Below are 23,778 nucleotides of genomic sequence, written 5' to 3' on the forward strand. Positions count from 1 at the left end.
GTTCCGAGGAAAAATTAAAAATTTTTCTATAATATGACTGAGGCAGAGCTTGGCATAAGAGGGATTAAGTCTACTACCAATGTTATAGCTTTAAAGCAGGATTGGTTATTGATGGAATTGTAGGGCAAGCATGAAATGGGAAATATAATGGAGAAATTCTCTGATAATAATGTGAGACATTTTTAGAGGGAGCAGTTGAGGGTAGAGAGATCTTCGCTGTGCTGTGAAGAGATGTAATCACAGCAATAGCCGTGGTGATCCGGGTTTTGAGGAAGGTTAGCCTATTCCAGGAGTTCGTCCATGATTCAGTTATCCGCTAAGGATGTTTCTCTACTTGGGATTTTCTTCTTTCCTCGCCAATCTTGTTTGCCATTTCACGTTCTTTTGCGCCGCTGAGTTGATTTGGAATTATAATGATTTATTTTCTCCCTGACCCCCAATCACATTATCCCCGACCCTATCAGCTAGAATTACTAGCCGTGACACCGGAAATGTGACGAAATAGCTATTACAACAACAAACAGAAAGTTACATTATGGTCGTTGGTTGCATACATCACTGCTTTTTCTCTCTCGCCGTCATTCCAATGAAGTTTCCATGGAAATATCATCCGTCTTTTCCTCCTCACAGTTACAAATCAAGCCGCAGTTCAGCCATTTATTTGATTTTGCTTATGTATGCTCCGCTTTCTTTAGGTTGGAAATGATACTAACAATGCTTAACCTAATATGTTGGGTTACTCCAATTACCAAGGGTGAAAATCGATCCACGTTGCCAAACTTTTTTTCAGGTAATTCTTTCAATTATAAACAACTTTAGTAAGCATATGTTAATCCCAGCAAAGTAGTTTAGTTAATTTCTCCTAGAAAATGTGTCATGAGATAAATATAAAACTAACTGACACTTTGCCCTTTTTGAAGACCAACAGTATACTCCGTTTTCTGGCTGATTTACCGCGTTTTCTTTCTCTCGCCGTAAAAAAGGGCTGCTACATTGCGAAGCGTCAACACGAGGGTCTTTAAAAAGCAATATTTTAAACAAATAAGTTTTTGTGGTTCCTCCCTGTTGACAGCATATTATTTAGAAAATAAACCCATTTATTTGTTAACACTATCGTTTGATAGAGGAATGGTATATTCAGGTATCACTCATTGAGTTGTCTCAGATGTAATGTGGTGGAATTCGAATTAGAGAAAACGGATAGCTACAATTTTCCAGTGGATGTCTGGTGCAAAATTGCTAATGTCCATTCTATATCACTACATTTACTTGACACTGACATAAGTATATTTATTTGGCCTATTACCGGTTGTCAATTTTTTTAAAACGTTTAGCATTTGTATTAACTACAATCCTAGAGAGTGGCGAATGGAAATTCAGTATCGTTGATTATTGACATGAAAGTGTACTCGTGCAAGTGTTATGAGCTCTGGAATACTTCTTTGAAAGAACTGTGGTGGCGACGCCAGCTCCACTAGTTTCTTAAAAGGTTTTGTTGATTTGACATGAAATAATTTTATACAATACCTAAATTATCTACTTGTCGAATTTAATGAAATAGTGTCATTCTTGAGAATTTTTCGCTTATGAAATGCTAAAGTTTTGGCAGTTTATCTTTAGTACTCAACTTTAGTTATTGTGTACAGCCAGATATTTAGCGATAGTTTCATGACAATAATTGAAACAGTGGTAGTATCCTATTTAACTATATTAAATTAAAATAAATTCTTAATACATCGGTATTGCAATAAACGTAACAGGCAATGCTATCAAAATCATGTCATTACCCTCTTATAGATAATTTTTGTTGGCCTACTCTTTTAAAGCCCTTACCTTCAATACTCACATGTCCGTTCAGTATGTTTATTTAAATATAAAATAATGTTAGGGTATTCTGGGAATAACTACACCGTAATTATTATCTCGTAGTGCAGTAACCTACGTAGAATACATTTCCACGGTAATGCTGCTTGGTTATATTGGGCAAAGAATTTGAATTGTACAAAGTTTTCGGAGTTTAGCAATAAAAGAACGGATTATTATCAATTTGATAATGTATTTCATCATGATATTTCAATGACAACTACTTAACGCTGGAATTAATATGCTCTTCGCAATTCGTTAAGAATCATATTGAAATAAGGCTTGGCAACAAGGCACAATTTTTGCATTGAGCCATTGGAGGATACCAAATAAAATAGGTTGAGAATTAATGACATCACTCCCAACATTAGGGGTAAACAAGAGGATAAGATGTCAGCAAGCAGCGCATCAGCTGTCTGTGACAAAAGAAAGTGTATCAAAATGGCTTCGCTGTTTTCGAGAGTACCGAAATCGCTCTATAAAGCTGCTGTGTCTGCGGTTGTTGAGAATTACATGTGCGTCAGAAAAGAGCTACGAACACTTCCAGAAAATATTCAGTTCGATATTTATTACAAGGTATGGTGACCAAGTGTATGATGACATAACAAAGTATGTTTCTATTCGCAACCCATCTTGTCATTATTTTCGTGGTTTGTTTTGGTTATATCCGTTCATAAATATGTCTCATTAACTTTCATTAAAACAATGTCATTTTTTGCACTCCTTAAACCAAGCTGCAATTATTCGTGTTGTATTTTAAAAGAAAAATTAGTCAATGTTTCCTGTCATTGGTATTTCTGTATACTCTTAGATAACTACAATTGCATCATTACTTTATGAAGGCAGTGAACATGAATGTGCATGTTTATGAACAAATATATATTCATAGTGGTGGCGCTGGCTGTACATTATTTAACATTTTTCATCGTATGTTTCATTTAATCAGCTTTATCAAGAAGATAGGTTATGTCAACTGGGAGTGGAATTTAGCGATTTAGATGTTTTTGCACAAATGCTGAAAGTTAGTAGTAAGCGGCTTCTGTTGCTGCATAGCTTTCAGGTATGTTAATTACATATAATTTCTATTAAATACCATTAAGTTAGTGGTCAAGATAAGTTTAGTGGACACCTTTTTAGTATGTAGTAATTTTCAATCTACTTTTGACCTTGCATTTGATATCGGTGGTAAGGGTCGGTAACTTTGAGTACCGTCTGACACACAGATGGGATTTTAATCGTGTAGACGTTTCCAGTAATCAGAAACCAAATCGGTAACACGAGCAACATTTTTAGTGTCGTCTATGAATGCTACAGACAGATGAGTCATTTGCTAGTCCATGATGCTAATGTAAACGATAATTGATAGTCAAATAAAGATAATCCGTCAATATTTGTGTAAAATTATGCTCTGGAGTGTTTTATTCCTAAGTCTGTTTATAATTTAAAATTTTAACTGAACAATGGCAATAGCGAACTATTGTGTTTGACGTGACATGATACCAGTACATTTGTATTTGTGTGAAATGGACAAGCACAAATAATTATTATTTAATAATTTAATTGAAAAGGTTTCCAGTTGTTAAGGTAAGCCTGTATTTCATGAAGGTTCTTTTTAAGTATAAGTATTGTTTATTTGCCATCGAAATCATTAAGACTTATTTTAGTAGCAGTACCAATCTATCTATTGATTTGCCAATTAATGCTCTATGTACGCATGATTACCTAATTGTTGAAATAGTATGATTATATATTATACATTGTGGATATTTTAATATCTGGAAAGTTCAATTTCAGATTTAGTTGTTAAAAGAATGTGGATTTGTTAACCTCTGCAATAATAATCAGCCGAGTTTTTCTATCCGTGATAATTTACCTGTATTAAGAAATCTCACTTTTGTTCTATTTAGTCGCTCATGGACCATGGAACAAAAGTAGCTAAGGAGTTGACAGCTGCATATAGCAGGAGATGTACTCGAGCTATGGCTCAGCCTGATGCAGACACCCATTCCTTTCACGAGAGATTGATAGATTTGGGTTTGAGATTAGGTATGGCTATGGGAATTGATTACCCCATTCATTTTATTCATTACAATTCATTTCATTCATTGCTGGTTTTATGTTGGTGTAATTCATGCAATATTTCTCAAGTGCATATTCTTATTTTTGAAATTTGAGTTATTTTAAATCTTTTTCTTGTGCTTTTCTTATGATTTCATCGCAATTATCCAAAGAATGAAACGTGCACATTAATTTAGCCTAAAACCAAATTAATTTTTTTATGCAGGTGGATTTCTTAGTGATGCTGGCTGGTTTTCAGAAAGTGAAAAAGTCCTTTTAAATTGCCAAGATCTCTGTCAAACCGGAGATGGTCCTAAATACTGGCGAAGATCATTAGAATGCAGTCACAAGTATGTCTTTTGGTTTTAATTTGTTTGATTTACTAATCGTATTTTTATGAAATATTTGACTGACAGGATGGCACTATTGAACTGTCAGTAATTAGTGATTAGAAGTCTTGAGGTCTAGGTAAGCTGCCATTCTTGATCGTAAATAGGTGGAATGTCTTGAATGAAATGAAGATGCAAGGACGACTTGTTTCCTTTTGGAAAAGGCAATTGTATGATAGGTAATCTTCTTGATCATTCCATGTTACTCTGTCTAAAGATGGCAAAAACTTGTCATTAGAAGAATATTTAGTGTCTCTTATTTTCATTAAATAACTCTTCATGCTGACGTTTGGGGAGAGTGACCAGGAGTAAAGTAATCAGAGAGTTGCTACAGTAAAGTCTCAAATCATTCTTTTTCAATGTATGTCACTTCAGGATAACTATTGGTACAAAATTTCACTATTTGTCACTTTTCCCTTCCATTTTTGACCACTTTAAGAACTCCAGTTTGTAATCTTGGCTAAGCATCAGAATGGTGTTATCCCTTCTTATTGTCTTATTTCTCAACTCTTTATTTATTCGATTCCATTACCTCCTCTCACTGTGTAGTAAGTTGAACTGTAACACATTTATTTGTAATTAGTCAAGTGATTAATCTTCTTCTGAGGTTTCTTCTCAAGTTTTTAGGTTCTTGCTGATGATGGAGTCACTAATTCAATTTTCATTTACTTTGTTCTTCCCATGGCTCACTATTAGAAACTTATCCCAGGCTGGGATATGGTGGTTTTTGATTCAAAAATATTTTCAAGGTGTTAATGATGTCCTCCTTCAATGAATTTTACTTATTGAGTGGATATAGCCAAGAGGACGAAGAGCAGGGTATGGGGAAGTGCCATTTAAGCTCATAGGCTCAAGTGAAACCAAAGGCACAATTAAAAACCCTAAAAAAGAATACTGGGTTTTGTGCTCAAATGCAGCACTTGCTAATGTTGGTAAAGAAAGCAAATAAAAATTACAGCTTCAGGAATCATTTTATGGAACTTTTATATCATTGTAGAACATAAAATAGCCAATAATACTGTCTAAAATTCTATTTAAAACACTATGCATTCTATGGGTAAGATTGCTGCTTTGGACTAATTATAGTGATAAGTGAAGAGGCCTTTGTGAAAGGAAGTCAACATTTTATCCATTTATGATGTTCACCAAGTGAGTTTTGCAGAGTGCATTGTGATATCTGTTGGGAAAACCCATATTGGACTGACAGGCGAAAATTTCAATGCTGAAATTGTAGATCGCCAGAGAGCAATCTCAACTCTTTGCCTCTGGTCACTGTTAATTCCTCTTTAGGCTTCCATCATCCTGTAATGCTATTTTGGAACATATTTTGACTCTTATCCTTTTCACACTCCCCATCTCTGCTGCACTATTCGATCCTAATATTGTTTTGTTTACTCCCACTTAGTCTTTCATTTACTCTTGGAATTCCTTGACTCATTTGTAAAGAAATTGATGCGTATATATAAATATGTGCTGCAGCTTCGTCTGTAAATTTTTCATACTGCTATTCATAATTTTGGTCATTTGTCCAATGTAATTGGTTGGTGTTGTTTTAGGACTAAATAAAGAGATAAATTAGTTACCAACCAATAATTGAAGAAAACACATCTTTTGTGGGAGGGAAAATTTCAGATAGGTTATTTCTAAGTCTAAACTAATATTCTTAATGAAGTAAGATCTGGTGCTTTCTAGGCGTATTGGCTTCATGAAGTTTTCTCGGGTCTTTCACCGGGTCAGGGGTTCCATATGGGCCGACATTTCGATACCCGACTCATACATTGACCTCAGGGTAAATGATTACCACTCACATCGGGAGGCTCCTCCTCTTCAGACCAATCACAAATCACCTGACCCGAGAGCGCAAGTATATAGATGGCCAAATACAGAGTTGCAATCATTTAACCTGAGGACGATGCATGAGTCTGGTATCAAAACGTCGGCCAATATGGAACCCCTGGCCCGGTGGAAGACCTGAGAAAACTTCATGAAGTAATATTCTTAATGCGTTCTGCATCTTAATTTTTATTTTATGCTAAAATCAATGTTCTTTACTTGCAGTAATGATGTATCATCAAATTAATACTTTTGTGTCTCTGGTCTTTTTAGGCTCCTTCACGTTCAGACAGCATTTTGCCATTTTGATGAAGCAGATAAAACACATCATTACGCTTTAAATATTCTAAAATGCCTTCAGGATGCAGGGGAAGAAGCTAACCTTGCTGGACTTTATGCAGAGTTTTCAGTTCTCTATTTCATTAGAAGTCAGTATGATGAGGTAAGCATTTAAATACCCATTTAACTGATGTCATTTTTAACATGGATGCTTTATGTTCCCTTTACGTTTTTAAAAATTTTGTCGGTGAGAGATGTCACATTTTGAGGTAATTTTGCTTGTTTTTCAAGGCATATCGGTGGAGTGTCATTGCTCTTAAAGAAGTAGCAAGTTCGTCATGTCAAACATTACCTTGTCAATGTCAGCATCATCACACACAGCATCTCCCAACTCGTGTCACTGTGGATGTTCTTCGTCAAGCTGCCAAAGCATGTGTTGTGAAGAGAGAATTCGCTCGAGCTGAATTGTTGATAAAAGAAGCAGTGTATGTTGCACGTGAAGTTTTTGGAAGTGATCACTTAAAGTATTCTGATAGCCTTCTTGACTATGGATTCTATCTTTTAAACTTTGACTCAATAGCACATAGTGTTCAAGTATACAAGGTATGTATTCACAAATTTTCACATCCTTTTCTTCTCTCACATAATGTTACTTTAGGAGAAATAAATCCATTACTACGGCATGTAGCATGTTTTAATGACAAGTATGAGTCTTCATTGTGGGATTATACCCGTCTTACCTTTGAATATTGAGTAAATGCTCAATCATAATGCTGTAGAGTTATTTGCATTAGACCAGACGTCAATTTTCTTGCTTTTCTTTTAAAATAATTAATGGAAACTGATTAAATTTTCAGAAGCATTAATTTATTCTATGTGCAGGTTGCATGGAATATGTATTCTACAATAGGTATCAAATTTTATGTCCTCTTTGACTGTCGTCATCTTCCATTCACATGTGGATTCTGTGTTACCACTATGAGTGGCATTGCAGTTAACAGCTTTCTTATCTACTCAGGATTTAACTCTTGGTTTTAAGGATTTGCACTTTAATTTTAGACAATTTTTATCTTTCAAATTACAGTAAGGAAAATTGCAAATTTTGTCTATCATTCTGGAAATAATATATTAGTCCTGGATTGCGATTTTTTTATTTAGCTGCTTTGCTATTCCATGGAGGCATACCACATTATCAATTTTGATGGGAAAAGAGAGAAGCTAATGAAGTAAACCATACAGGGTGTGACATATGCAAATTCAGAGCAGAACAGCCTGGCCATTTGTTTAGGAAACAGGTAAAAAAAGTTGGGCATTGCTCAATTTATTCAGAAATTTTGTTAAAGGGACTAATTTTTTTTTGAAAGGTGAGAGAAATTAAGTAAAATTTTGGAATTTCTGATGAAATTAGGTTGCTTTTAGTTTTGAGACCAGTTAGTGTTAAGTATTGGCCATTGCATACTACTCTGTCCAATAAAAAACTAGACCATTAAAACTTTCTTTTGCAAAATTTAGTCTGCATCGATTTTGTCCTCTCCAAGTACTCTCCATTTGTTGCTATGCTCTTATTCCATCTTCTTTTCTACTGTTTTAAGCACCCTTGGAAGTCCTCGGCAGTAAGGCTTTTTAGTTGTCTCGTCGTTTCTTGCTTTATTGTGTCCACATCTTCCCAGTGATGTCCCCTCATCACATTTTTGCATTTTGGGAATAAGAAAAAGTTGCAGGGAGCAGGATCTGGTGAATAAGGAGGAAGATCAAGGATGGTGATTGAATTTTTTGCCAGAAACTGGCGAGCAATCAATGCTGAATGTGCAGGTGCATTGTCATGGTGAAGGATCCATCCATCATGTTCTGTTTAAATAGTATGCTTTGTTGATTTTAATAAATTCAGTTCATCAGCTATCATTCAGACAGTTTTTTGACGATCGGTAAGGACAAGGGACTGCACACGATCAATGTTCTCGTCCACACAGATGGTTGAAGGTCGTCCTGGCCTTGCATCATTTGTGACATCATGTGGGCCATCTTCAAAACACTCAATCCACTTGAGAACAGATGTTTTCTTCAGAGCATTATCACCGTAAACAGCTGTCAACATTTCAGTAATTTTTTGATAACTTTTTCTACACTTTACCAAAAAACTTGATGTTGATTTGTTGCTCTGAGGTTTCGTCAATTTCCATTTTCAACTAACAGTAAAAACAAGGACAACAGAAACTAACATACCTGGCACCATACACACAGCTCTAAGATCTAACTAGCACAGACGGCTCATAGGGTCTCAGGCGACTAGTGCCACTAGTGGGCAGGGCTATAGTTCGCGTCATGGCTGCCAGATTGCACCTGTTCATATGTATATTGCACATACCACATATGCAAAGGTTAGCAACAGCTACTATAATATGCTGACTTTGGTATTGCCAGTGGTAGGTAAGGATTGATAAGTGATAATTCAAATAAGTTTATATCTAGTTTGAAACACTCGTAGTTAATGTGATTAGGTTACTGGATCAATATTTATTTCTGCTTTTCCCCAAAAATATTCAAATTTCCCGCAAACTTCTCAAATAAGGAAACACTGATATCCCAATTGATATTTTCAAAAGTTCTCTTAGCAAAAATGTAGTCTATCTTTGATAGCAGACAGCAGGCAGGTTCTCTTATTTATCTACATCTAAATCCAAACACTACTCACTCTTTTTCTGCGTGTCATAATCTTTGATGGGTGGACTATCAGATTAGGTGTTCAATATTCTTCATATTTTCCTGTCCTTAATTTATATAAGAGTTTTTTCATTCTTTTTAAAGCCCAACAGTTTTTCTCCTCATATATACATCATGCATATAAAGTTGTAACACTAAATCAGTTTCTTTTCCTGATTTTTTATTAGTTCCAAGTTTTATTAAAATATTGGGCTATTATTTTTGTATATCCATAAGTATTTTTGTAAAGTTTTATCATAAGTTAATTTAGGAGAAAAACATATATGACTATGGCCAGTGTATGAAGTAAAATATAGTGAACTACACTTCATTTTCAGAAATTTTCTATTTCTGAGGTAACTAAAATAAATCTAAGCATCCAACTTTGCCCTAGTATATTGGTTATCTATGTACAGTAAACCCATTTGTAGTGATGCTACTCATCATGTTCTCCTGCTTAGTTCTCATATTTTTAGTCTACAGAACTTTCTCCTATTATAAAGAGCAAAATGTATTTAGAGGCACTGCTATCTGATTGTAGCGCTCATTTTTTCTGTCCCTGGTATATCTGAAATCCATTCTAGGGTATCATCCGAGAAAATAGCTTACATCATCATCTATGCCATCCTTCACTCTCTCCAGCCAAACTAACTGGTACGATAGACTGCAAAACACTTCTTGATTTAATATTCTTTTCTATTGTACACAAAATGATTTTTGATTTTGTACGTGTTATGCTTGGTGAAATGCAGTGAAGATGGTATAAAAAGTGAATAGACATCTATTCTTCCATAATATGACTGGAAGCATCCTTCTCAGTAGTGGTCACATATCCCCAGATATCCTTGGCATTGTCAGCTAAGAAATTTAGGATTAGGAAAGGCATTGAGGCAAATGTTAACCTTTGCAGGTAATCTATAAGAAAAAGAGAAAAAATGTAAAAAATGGAGGTGTTGAACAGATTGTAACCAAATGGTCACATCAAGCAAGAATCTGTTATCCTCATAATTGGCCAATCAGAAGGAAAGAATACAGAACTTGCCATTATGTAAAAAGGTGAAGATGAACTTGGCAGGTGAATGTTGATTGTGTATAGGTTCAAAGACTACTCCAGTGATTTTTTCTTCAGACAAATCTATGAAGAATAACATTTATTTAATTAGGAAGACAAGGTAGGCAAGGTCAACGACGGGTGCTCCACAAAATTAGTGGACACCGTATACAAGAGGAAAATGACCTAAACTTCAGAGAATGAGATATTCTCTGCCTCTAGCATACACCATGTCTGGCAGAAATGACTCAGGGTGTTCTTCCTTGGGAACCTATCCCATGAAATACAACCTGTATTCCCTAAGGAGGCGGGGATCGAGATGGTACTGGCTATTGCACTGGATTCCCACCCTAAGCGCCCAGGTTCAAATCCCGGCGGTGTTGAATATTTTTCAGTGGTATCTCAATCCCTACTTGAGATGCTTTGTGGAGGCCAAATTGAGTGAGTACGCCGTCCGTCAGATGGGATGTTAAGCTGCAGACCCCTTGGTGCCTTTCGTAAAGAGTAGGCTAATGCCGACACTGGGTTTCTCTCCACCCTTCATCCTTTCCTGTCTATCCCTAATGGCGCAAATTACCTCAGCTGTCGGTTGCCTCCCCTAAATAATACTACTACTACTACCACCCTAAGGAGGCAGCAAGAGCAGTTTCATGCACGGATAGGATCTTAAAAAATCTTCTCGGATCCACAAAAGACAAGGAGAAGATAGAACAACTAAGTGGCATATACCGGCTGCAATGTTCTGCCTACAACGCCATATACATTGGGTAAGCAAGAAGAAATTTTTCCTGAAGAATGATGGAACACTGAACCTGCTTCATCAATGGCAGGAATAACTCACTATTTGCCAAACATCTCCTTGACCAAGGTCACACCAGCAATTTTCACCCTAAGGTTCTACACTGGGACCAAGATGAGACACCCTCGAAGATTTGGAGATTTTAGGTCACCTGAAATCCAAGCACCAACAATTCCTTAATAACCACTTATTTCCATCATGATCCCCCCTCCTGCACCTTTCCTATTCCACCTGAGATCCTTCCCATTTCCCACCCACTGAGACAGCCGTCTAAGTACCCACCTCAGAACTCTAATCCCTCCACCAGTAGCTTCCCCAACCTATTCACCCATAGATGCTTTCCATTTCCCACCCATTGACACACCCATCACAACCCCTCCCATTTCACCTCCACTTACCCACCCCCAGATTATCTCTCCATTTCCCTCTGTCCCCTCTCCAGGGGTTATTGCACAGCATATACTCTGTATTCCCCATAATGTCACCGAAAGATGTTGCATTGCAACAAAACCATGGTTGTAAAAAATATATAGTTAAGTGTAAATTGAAAAGCTAGTCTTCATTCACTTACTATGAAAGACTTCCACTAAGAAACTCTTGAGATAGTGTCTTATTTAAACTAAGTGTTCTTTATGGTTAAACCCTATCTCCGGCAGAACAGGATTTATATCTCCCTGCAGTCATACCCTGTTCCCAAACTATAGTTCCCCACCCCACTACTATCTTTACCTCTGCTTGCAACTTTGGTTCCAATCCTCCATAATTATCAAATGTTTCCCTCCAGGAACACTTGCAAATATTTCATATAATTGATTGTAAACCCTGTGGACTTCTTCCTCCCTATGATTCCACGTGCAGATACATGCACCTTAATACTGGTTCCCTGCCAGATTGATATACTCTAGAAATTATCATTCTTTTTTTCTTTTTCCATTTATTTTAGTGTATGGTTGAATTGCAAAGTGTAGGTATCCAACTAGTTATATATGTCTGGTCCATCAATGATTGACAATCAATTATAACATTTATAAAAGACCCATTATGCTCTTCTGAGCTTCATTTTCCATAAATATTGAATCTAATTCATGATTCACAAAAGAGTATTCTAGCAGGACTCATTGCCTTTACGTATCTGGAATTAGACATATAGGTCTGCATACTTAATACCATATTGGCGTCCATGCCTCTTACATGAGGGATAACATATCTGTGTCAAAGCTGAGTGAATAAATTCTTTGTGGAACTTCTGCTGGGTAAGGAACTCCATTTGGGCTGATTTTTTATATGTGCAAGTTAAACATGTTATGTAAAAAATTTCTCTTTGTAAACACTGTGATCCATATTGCTGTTCATCCAATAGATTGTATGCGGTCAAGTAATTCAATAAATGGGAAGACACTTTCTGCAATTCAATGATGGAGGGGATTACGAGTACTTAGCTTGTAATGTGTGAATAAGAAGGCATATGTTGAGATTTTTTGCAAAGGTGACATCTTTTGTTTGGTTCGAGGGCATCTGTTAGGTTCCTTCTTTGTGAGCGGTAGGGTGTATGAAATCCAGGCTTGAAAATATTACGAATATATAGAAAATTACTCTTATTTCTCAAGTGGCAACCAAAAATACTCGAGAAAAACATAGGTGAAAATTTGCTAAATTATCTGTCATCAGAAACAGATGACAATGATCTTTCAGAGGATGATGATGGTGAGAGTGTTTGTGGGAGATACCAGGTGATATCCTATTCCAATAACAATAACATGTGATAAAGAGGAAAAAACTAAGATTGATAGATGATAATGGTGGAGATAACATTTGTAGTGATGATACTGATTCAACGCAGCCACTGTAGTTATCATTGTCGACAAAAAGTGTGGCCATTGTTATACCACCAACTTCGATTACACTGTAATCACAGAATCCAAGCATTCATAAGCACCAATTGCTGACCCTACTGATTACTTCAATTTGTTTTTCTCTGAAACTCTATGGTTTATATTTTTAATCAAAACAAACAGATATACTGAACAGTTCCTTGCTGCCCATGAAACCATTTCACCAAGATCAAGAGTGAGGTAGTGGCGTGCTGTGGCAGTAATTGAAATGGAAGCATTAGTTACAAATTTATTAGAAATGGATGTAACTCAAAGGCCAGCAATTATTTTCATATTGGGCAGATAATGCTCACGCCATTCCCTAAATAAAATGATATCTAGCAATCATTTTCTGCTCCTTTTGAAATATTTTTATCTCTCAGGTAGTTGCAAACTTTTACCGCCGGGCAATGAATAGTGGGGGGATCAAGATAGTGTCGTGGCTTAAGTACTGGCTTCCTACCGACAGAGCCCAGGTTCCAATCCCAGTGGGGGCTGATATTTTTTAGTGGTATCTGAATCCCTACTTGAGGTGCTTTGAGTGAGTTCGCTGGCTGTTAGATGGGAGGTTAAGCTGCGGACCCCTTGGTGTCTTTTGTAAAAAGTAGGCTAAAGCAGATGCCAGGTTTCTCTCCACCCTTCATCCTTTTCTGCCCACCCCTAATGGCAAAAATTACTTCAGCTGTGAGTCACTTTCCCTAAAACTACTACTGCTGCTGCAATGAATAGTGTGACCCTTGTAAAGAATTTCAACCTCTTGCTTTATCATTCCAGTAGTCTATTTCACTATCACTACACCCCCAATGATCACCTTAGCATTGATGAAACATTAGTTGGTACTAAAAGTCATTCTCAGCTGCTACAATATCTGCCAAATAAATATCACCACTGATGGGGCATAAAATTCTGGATGCTTTGTGATTTGGTAATGAATAGCTGTTTAGCTTCATATGGCTATCATGGAGCATAGACTATAGGTGATAGGTGGGACTTGTAAGAAAATGGACTAAGTTTTGTGGTTGTGAAAAAACTTAAAGATGCAGAAAATTATCTCATGAAGGGATTCCAAGTTGTCATGGACAACTTATTCACAAGTGTTGACTTGGCACGTGAAATTTTCAAATGACATACATATTCGATAGGGACATTAAGATTGAATAGAAAGATCATTCCCCAAAGATTGAAAGAAAAATTTAGTTTAGGGGAAAAGAAAGATCAAAGAAGTAATGAAGTTCTTATCTTAAGATGAATGAAAATAATCACAGAAGGATCATGTGCTGCTCCTTTCCCAAAGAACACCTGCACAAAATGTGTCTCTAAGAAAGAATAGACAGCTGCAAAACTAGAGAAATGGTGAGACCACAAATAGCAGAGCTGTACAATAAGCATATGGGTGGCAATGGTGGCACCTATGACATAATGGTATATACTTACTTATATGAAAGGCATATGATAAAGTTTTGAAATAAAATTGTTTTTTGTGTGATTTCTCAATTCATACATAATCTACGTAGGCATTAGTGCCACTAAACAAATGACTAGACTTCAAGTCACATCATTGGCCATAGAGTCTGAAGTCTGAATGGCTTCGGAGAACAGAATGATGTAATTACTTGTGAAGGGCATTCAATTACTTGTTTAAAAGTTAGACTCACCAACTTTCAGGCAGGAAAGAAAAAATATCATTGTTTGCAGTGGAAAACATGGTCAGAAGAGTTCTGTCTGTACAACTGTATACATGCATGTAAAATGTGAGAAAGGTGTGCAAGGGATTTGTGTGGTTCAACGTAGGTGGTAGACAAGTAGTCCAGTGGTGGGAGTTTGAAAGAAAATCAGAAATTAGAAAATGACTGTGTTTAGGGGCCTAGCTAAAGTTCTTTAATTCACTAAATGTTCACAATTTTGTTGTGATTTTTTTATATAGCTTCCAAGCTAAACATTAAAATAGTAGGGCAAAAACTAGAGCAGGTAGAACAGTTCACGTATCTCGGGAGTGTTTTGGACCAACACGATCAAAGTAGTAGAGACATAAGGAGAAGAATTGACTAGGCAAATAGGATTTCACAAGGAGGAGGGAGTTGATGGCAGGGACTTTGAGTTAGGATATTAAGAAAAGACTCAGAAAAACTTTGATAAGGAACATAGCTATGCATGGTGCAGAAACGTGGTCATTGAAGCGGGAGGATACATGTAGATTGGAGTCTTTTGAAATGTGGGTGTGGAGAAGAATGTAGAAGGTGAAATGGACCAAAAGGAAAACAAATGAAGAAGTACTTGGTATGGTGGGCGAAGAGAGGGGTTTGTTGGGAAAAAATCCAATGGAGGCAGAAAAATGGATGAAGGGCGTATTAATCGGCAGTGGGATCTTAAAGACTGTAATAGAGGGGAGAATGTTAGGCAAACGAGGAAAGGGCAGGAACAGGATAGGGATGTTGGATGGGATGAAGGGAGAAAGGAAGTACTCGGAGATGAAGAGAGACCTGATGTAGAGGAGGATACTGGATTTGTGTGTTTTGTTAAGAGTCACAAAATGTTTTATTTAGTAGCTGTGTCCATCCAAAAACCTACCTTAACCGGTAGATTGCCTAATAATAATAATAATGTAGTATTTGTGTATGTGACTAATAATATATAAATTTTCATCACGAAAGCAATAATTTATTTTTTACAAATTAATATTTGAACTAATGGTGTTGTAATAATTTAGCCTTTATGAAATGTGTCCAATGATAAAAAACCAACAATCAATCCATCTCTTAACTCAATAAAAGGCATTAATGTTATATCCAGAAAAGTGACTTCAAAATTTTTTTCCACAACTATAAAATTCATGCTAGTACTTTTTGCTAGCTGATATATCGACCCGTGGCACTTTAAGGGTTAAAGACATCATGGGAAATATTTTGTGCAGTACGTGTGCATTAACAAAGTTCATACAATCATCCTAAAGTATTGAAACTTAAAGGTTAAGAAGAAATATATGTATAGGAAACTTGGTGATACGATGAAACTTCTCCTTAACCAGACATGTATAACTTGAAAAAAATTCTCCTTAATCAGCTGTGTATGCATAATGACTTTGAAGAAATCATATTCATTGGTAGTGAAGCATTGAATGTGTTATTACCTATAGATAATGGCATTAGATGTTTAAATGGCAGAGATATTTGGTAACAGTTGGCATTTAATGTGGTATTTGTATGTTGAAACAGGAACATTTCAAATATCTCACCAAATCTGATCAGTTCCCATTAAATCACGGGAGAGCAAAGTGAAAATATTGGGCTTTGCTCTGTGAAAGACTCAGTCCATGAAAGGCTACGGTGAAATGCTTGTTTTTCATGGCCATTGCCAAAATTAAATTAAAAAATGAAATTACTTCAATTAGCATTCTTCTTGGAAATATTTCTTAATAGAAAACATAATTTTTATCATATTATGGTTTGCCAAACTCGGAAACTGTGTATGATTTTTCATGCTATGCTTTATTTGTACTGTATGCATTACAGAAACTTTCAGATAATTATCCTACGTTGTAAATTTTGAAGTAAAAATGCAGAATTACCTTAGTTACTTCTTTGATTAAAAAATGTAAAGGATATAAATAGATACAGGGTAGATAAATGTGAAAGATTTCCAGTCAATTTGGCATACACAAGACTGTATGAAAAGATATAAATTATTTTATGGTTTTTGCTACTATGTTACATTAAAGTCTCAGTTTTTCAAATATTATTCATTTCAGACGGCGTTGAATATTAGGTTGTCTGTGTTTGGCAAGTGGAATATTCATGTTGCTAGTGCCCATGAAGACCTGGCATATGCACTTTATGTGCATGAATACAGCTCGGGAAGATTTCTTGAAGCCAGGTATTGCAATGAATTTTATTATTTGTGACTATTTTTCATCTTTGTTTAAGCAGGAAATTTTCACGTAAAGTACAACTTATGAAATGATTTTTCTGGAATGTATTATTTATGTAAATTCATTTAAACATTCTTTTAAGGCAATACTGTACATTTTTGAATGCATCCTTATATTTTAGAGAGCATGCAGAGCGAGCGATTAATATAATGAAGGAAATTCTTCCGAGGGAGCACCTACTTCTAGCATCATCACAAAGGGTCAAGGCTTTGATTCTCGAGGAAATTGCAATTGACAGCATGGGTAATGATGCAGGTATTTTGCATGTTTACAGAAGTAACGTTTCTCTGTGGACCATACTCTTCTCAGTCAGAACTTTCAAGTATAGTAATGAAGAAATAATGATATTATGTAAGGAAAAGTAAGCATGCCAATATTTTCCTTATATAGTACACTTAACTGATGAAAATTTATCAGTAAGTTGGGATGCATGCTTAATCTGGTAACACAAGTGAATAAAATTTTTCATAGGTTAATACTAGGCATTTATGCATTAGCCAGTTAATAACTTTTACTGAATTTAGCTTAAAATTCTTGTAAAATCATAAAAGTAATCATATGACTTATAGAAAAAACTTTGCCATTTCAATCATGTTTAAGGAAATAATATCACTGTCTTGTACAAGCCGTATCCAGCCCCAGTCTTATATTTTGTTGCATATTTTTTAGCATGGATTTTTTCAAATATACACACACACACGAATTTCCAAGCCATGGCCTGGTCCCTTAACCTAGATACATATTGGTAGCCTACCTTAATATTATTCAAGATGTTGTGGATTGTGCCTTCCCCTCAAGATTTCTGATAGCTTGATTGAATTCATCATGAGCACTCAGACAGGAAGCAGTTGATGGTTTGGAAATGGAGATCACTGAGATGTTAGCATTTCTATAGTACTGCATACATAACCTTAGTTTTCATTGCCAGTTTAATTTTGCTACGAAGTGCTTTTGTAAAATATAGGATAAGGAGTGATCATAGAACCAAAAGTTAAACTGTTACAGTGTTTTGTTTCTTTCCCCTTGCATTTTTTAAAAGTCTTTATGCACTGCATTTTGTTTTTAAAGTTTATTAGTGTTTAGCAGTGCTTGTCACTCAAATTTGTTTTTACATCTATTGAGTCCATTAACCTCGTACTAGATGAATGGATGAGACTTCTGTTTTCCTGGTTCAAAATCACTGAAATAGCTAAAAACTCAGTTGCAACCTTCTTTAGTATTAGCAAGCAAGTGTGCCAGTCGATCAAGTTGTTGTCAATCAAATCTTCTCCTTATGAGGCATTTCAAATTACCCTTAGGCTTGTTTCATCATTTATCTTATTTAGAAGTAACTTATAGCGAAATTCATCTATTTTTTCCACACTTATCTCATTATTGTGTCTGTGTTTTGAAGTATATATGCCATACATGTTTTCTGTCCATTGGCCTGAGTTCATGGGATAACAGGATCTTTCTTTGCGCGAGACAGGTTTGTTGGAAATAATGGTAATCTCTAATCTTATTATAAGCATTCATAGTCACATGTCGCACATTACAATCATAGTACATCATGCTATATATGATAAACAAAAATTAACAAAATTAATTTTTTTTTCTGTCATAGATATTTGGCTATCCAAGAAAGTTTAACATGCATGTAACACTTTTTCCCATAAATGGTCCCTTTAAGCATGTTTTTTTCTAGAATTTAACTGGTTTGCTTTGATATCAATATCAATAAAGGTTTTCACTCTCCTACCTAGCTTTTAGATTTTGGCAATTCCAAAATAAAGTGCAAATTTCATTACCCTGTATTTCTTTTTATCAATTCATTTTAAGTACTTTTGTAATGTTCCTATAAGTTCTATATAATAGAATTCACTGCATGTTGATTAATGCACAGTATTGACACCTTCACACAGTTAATGTAGAATGGTTAGATACCTTAAGGATCATATCTCCAAATACCATCACAAGGTGATGGTATTCTAAACTATATTTTAGCTCTTTTTTTAGAATTATTAATAAATAGTGCACTGCATAACTAAAATATAATGGAACATCAATTTATCTTTTATTATTACCCTTCATTTATTTATCAGGGTATTTCACGGTTCTTTGTCCTTTACCCAACCTTTGATATCCTTCTATTTGCCATTATCTTCAAAATATTTGATAATGTAGTAGGCCTGGGGTACAGTTGGATACTTTGAAGCATATTGAATACACTACTAAATATAATGTCTCTTTACGTTCTAATCAAAATTGAAGTCAAGTTTAATAGACACTTCGGCTATTTAAAATGAAAAGTGAACTTTAACCATAGTGTAAAAACTTATGGTGCAGCAGTGAGAATATCCTCTCCCGGGATGGTAAATAGTTTTACTACTTTCAGCTCTGATAGAATTGTATTGCCTTTTGTCCTGGCCATGCCCTCTCAGAAATATTTATACTATGGCCATTGACTGATCTGAAACTCTGTAGAAAAAAATGAAATCAGTGTGTCCATCTGTGCCCTTGCTCATTTTAATAAGTATTTCGTTTGGCTTAAATAATATGTTTTTAGGTAATTGGCTGTTTTTCCGTAAGAAAGAGAACTTCTGTTTAATTGATATATTTTTCAAGACAGATGTAAATACAAGCATAAGTTATTTCATTAAGTGACTCAATTTATCTATTTTTGGTCAATCACTTTGTCATAATTTTCTGTTGTGGTTTCATGATTCATGATTTGTTGTGTTTTTTATTCAAGCTCTAATGTTCATTGATTCATATTTTTTTACTTCTTTAGAGAAAGAACTTTTAGTTGCTGCTGAAGAGCTCCATTTATCAGCACTCAAGCTGGCTAAACTGGCATTTGGTGAAATGAATGTCCAAACAGCAAAGCACTATGGAAATTTAGGACGCCTCTATCAAAGCATGAAAAAATTTCAGGTAATTCTTCTGAAACTAAGTAGTATATTCTGAATGGAACCTTGAGCCAGATGGTTAAATCACCATATTTTACATTACGTCATGGTGGTTATTGGCATCAATATCAATATTGGCCTATATTTATTGCAGTTTTGTTTACTATGTTCACATTCCCTAAGATTGAATTCATTGGTAGCCTTCTTTTGTTTAGATGTGAAATGTTTGAAATAAGAAATCTCATTTTGCGCGCTATATATGCTTTCTCGAAACTGTTTAGAAGTACAATAATATAAAGGAAGATATCAAAGAAAACGTTCATGCTACAAGTAAGCAGTCTACTCTGCAAATATTTTTAAGGGTCATGCTGAACATTTGCTTTTGTGTCATCCATATAGATTGTGATTTTGTTCTAGGTTTAAATGTTGTAAAACCTTGGCTGCTTTTGGCTGAAGTTCATAGCTTGGTGTATCCCATGTTGATTTTTTCTGTAAAAGAAGTCATGAGGTGGTTATTCTGCCTATGAAAGACATTAATGTGGTATGCGTTGAGAAAGAACCATAAATTATGGCTGCCTATAAACCATCAATTTTAATAAAATATGTACATTTCTAAATACAAGGGTAGTTTGGAAGGTTCTTGGAATCACCACCAGATGTTAGCTCCAGCGTAATGAGTTTTCCACCCAGTAATAGGTAATCCTTTATGAGTAAACATGTGAGGTATCAGCGCTCTGGGAAGACATCTGTGGTGCGGATGCATCCCTGTTGTTGTTCCCGTGTAGTAATTTGTGAAGATAGAAAAAATTGAGATTCAAACAGAGATTAAATACTTCATAAAGAAAGGTATGAAAGCAAAGGAAATCCAAGCCGACTTTCAGAATAATCTGGGGGACATTGTCAATTGTTGCCAAGTGAACAAACTAGTCAAGAGTTTGGCTGGGGCAGCTTAATGATGATCTATGTAGTGGTTGGCCAAAGTGTGCTAGTATCCCAGAAATTATTGCAAAAGTGCATAAAATGGTTATCAAGGATCGCCAGCTGAAAGTGTGAGAAATTGCTGAAGCTGTAGGGATGTCATCTGAGTAGGCATATCAGAAATTAGCTGTAAAATTGGATATGAGAAAATTATCCGCCAGATCGGTGCCGGGACTCTTGATGCAGGATCACAAGTGTATCATAATGGATTTTTCCGGACAATGTTTGACCTAATTTAACAGCAACCAACAAGATTTTCTGTGACATATTGTGATCACAGATGACAATTGGGTCCACTACTATACCCAAGAAAAAAAACAGCAATAAATGCAATAGAAACATTTTGATTTAACACCACCAAAGAAAGCAAAGGCAATACGGTTGGCCAGAAAGGTGATGGCTTCAGTTTTCTGGGATGCGAAAGGGTATCCTATGATAGATTATCTTCCAGCTATTCAAACAATTACTGGACAATATTACGTTAACCACCTGGACCAACTACAGCAAAAAATACATGAAAAAAGGCCAGGTTTGGAAAGGAAGAAAGTTATCTTTCATGAAGACAGTTCATGCCTACCCACAAGTGTTGTTGCCATGGCTAAAATACGTGAACTAAGATACGAATCATTGCTGCATCCACCTTTTTCACCTGATTTGCCATAATCATATTTCCATCTCTTCCCCGTGCTCAAAATTTACCTTGGTGGATGGAGATTCTCTTCAGACAAAGAACTAAAAGCCAAAGTAGGCAGGTATTTTGCAGGCCTGAAGGAATCTAATATTTGAGATGGGATCAAGACATCAGAACATTGCTGGACTGTGTGCATTAGTGTACTGGGAGACTACATTAAAAAATAAAAAAAAGTTTCAATCAGGTAAGTGTACTCCTTTTATTTCAATTCAAGTTTATTTCTATTCCATTCTGAGAACTTTTCAATTTGCCCTCGTAATATTTTGGGAAAAGTAGATGAATAACCCCTCGGTCATCAAAATAATTCTGCAGCATAGGAGAATTCAGTCAACTCACTGCATGGGGAGAAAAGCAGTCAGGGAATTCTTCTTTCGATTTCAGAGTTAGCTTTCATTGAAGACTATACTTGGGAAAGGTTGGGCAGTCCCTCCATGACAAGCCGGGGGCAGAGTCAACAGAGATACTGAAAAAATTGAGAGCAGTAAACATGGATGCATTTTGCCGGTTGGACTAGATTTACAGAAAATCTACCGCCATTCTTTCCTCTGGCATGATAACTTCTTTCTTTAATGCTCTCTCAGTTTCCCGGTTGGAGTGACTCCATGGATACAAGTTGATGAACTTAAGTTCCTACGTACAGTTTTTCATTTTGCAAATTTCCTCTTTTTTGCTGTCAGGTTCTCTGCGGCTGGGAAGAGAATAGGAATCCTCAGATGGAAGGAGTAAAAATCATATGTATAGGAAATTGGTTATTTAATATGCAGCAGATTGTTCTTCATTGCAATTTAGTAATTTATGAGCATTCTTTGCAGGAAACCATAATGTTTGAAATCATTTGATGTGATGTCTGATGTTCATTTATGCATATTTAAAAAGGAATTTCGTTTCAAAATGAGAAAATTATTGGTAGATGGAGGGAATGGCAGTTGCAGGAACAAGCTTGCCTGCCATTCATCGTGTGAAACAAAATTTCCATAATGTTGTTTAATCCATAGAGGCCTAGCCCTAGAGCCCCCAATATATGGCTCAATAAAATGCGTGCAGCAAAAAAACAAATCAGATATACCCTGATTCTGTTTTCTTTTATAAATTTTCACAATATGATTGTTCTTGTGGAATGGATTGTTATTGTAAAGCAGATGTCAACTGCATTGGAATGGCAGTGTTGATCATTCTGTTGTATTTTTTATCAGGAAGCTGAAAAGATGCACCTAAAAGCCATTGATATAAAAGAGCAGCTTTTGGGGAAAGAGGACTATGAGGTTGCTCTTTCAGTCGGTCACCTAGCAAGTCTTTATAATTACCATATGCTGCAGTACAGGAAAGCTGAGGAGTTATACTACAGATCAATTGCCATTGGTAAGACATTTTTTTATACATATGTATCTAAAACTGGAATAGATAGAGCAATTCCAATGGAAAAAGTAGTGCATAAAGAGGAATATTTATCCATCGTCATAATGAATATTTTATTTGTTAAAGTAATGGAGAATTGTCTCCCAATTATTCATTGATGTGCAAGATTTGTTCTTTCTTACTTAGTTAAGGAAAAATAGATGGGAATAACTGGAAAGGGGAACTGAAATATATATAATAGGAGAAATATATATAATTATCATTAGCAAAACATTCACAATTCCTTAGCTGGTCCTTTCAAGGACATTTTTTACTACATTTCTGGATTTGGTATTATCTTAAGTAGAAATTTCAAAATTAGTGAAGTCCCATCATGATTATATATTGATACACCAAAAGGGACTATCTCCCAACCTAACTTCCCCCATTACAAGGGTGGTTTGAAAAGCAGAAATGAAAACTAATAACATTTTTGGGATAAACCATTTTTTTCTATGATAATCTTTACTTAAGTTTATACATTCTGTCCAAAGTTGTTCCAGTTGTTGATGCTTTTCGAATAATGTAAATTATACAAATAATAAGTTCCTATTCCACAAAATAGGCATTTGTTTCTACAATCACCTTGTTTGAATAAAATTGTCATTACCATTTACAATCTCTTTATTTTGGAGAAAAAGTTGTAGACTGAGGGAGTCAAAGCTGTTGAATAGGGGGAATGTGGAACAGGTTGGAACTACATCAATTTTGAGACATAACTGCTGATGCAGTGCATTGATGGAAAAGGGCTTTTTTTATGGGCCATGTCCATGATGAAGGTTTTTCTTGCAGCTTGGTTTTCTAATAGTCTAGAAAGGCTGCATAGTATATACCTGTAACAGTAAACCCTTTTACAAAAAGTCATTGATGATAATTCCCTGCAAATCCCATATGCAGTTAGCTTTCTCATCTCCAAATGTGATGCAAAATATTATTAATCCAATCTCTTGAGATGCCTACAGTATTAAAAATCTCACACACCTTCACTCTTCTAGCATTCATTACCACATCATGGATTTTATGAAAGACATCGGCAGACCTCAAAAGGGCATCCAGGA

At 35.6% G+C, this 23,778-nt stretch overlaps 1 protein-coding gene across 2 annotated transcripts in view; it reads left to right on the forward strand.

Moving 5' to 3' along the window:
• The first annotated feature begins 2,295 nt into the window (after positions 1-2,295).
• Pat1 (Protein interacting with APP tail-1) overlaps positions 2,296-23,778 on the forward strand; it is a 29,177-nt gene continuing 7,694 nt past the window's right edge. The window contains exons 1-10 of one of the 2 annotated variants that reach the window (XM_071586655.1): positions 2,296-2,439; positions 2,810-2,923; positions 3,771-3,909; positions 4,148-4,271; positions 6,417-6,585; positions 6,714-7,025; positions 16,589-16,713; positions 16,890-17,023; positions 19,539-19,681; positions 22,519-22,684. In XM_071586655.1, the coding sequence (XP_071442756.1) occupies positions 2,305-2,439; positions 2,810-2,923; positions 3,771-3,909; positions 4,148-4,271; positions 6,417-6,585; positions 6,714-7,025; positions 16,589-16,713; positions 16,890-17,023; positions 19,539-19,681; positions 22,519-22,684 (1,561 nt within the window). In that variant the 5' untranslated portion in view covers positions 2,296-2,304. The remainder of the gene's footprint in view (positions 2,440-2,809; positions 2,924-3,770; positions 3,910-4,147; positions 4,272-6,416; positions 6,586-6,713; positions 7,026-16,588; positions 16,714-16,889; positions 17,024-19,538; positions 19,682-22,518; positions 22,685-23,778) is intronic. The other variant, XM_071586656.1, reaches the window with a different exon arrangement.

This window comes from Hetaerina americana, unplaced genomic scaffold (genome assembly GCF_022747635.1).
Source record: "Hetaerina americana unplaced genomic scaffold, ioHetAmer1.1.p SCAF_24, whole genome shotgun sequence".
Lineage (NCBI taxonomy): Eukaryota > Metazoa > Arthropoda > Insecta > Odonata > Calopterygidae > Hetaerina > Hetaerina americana.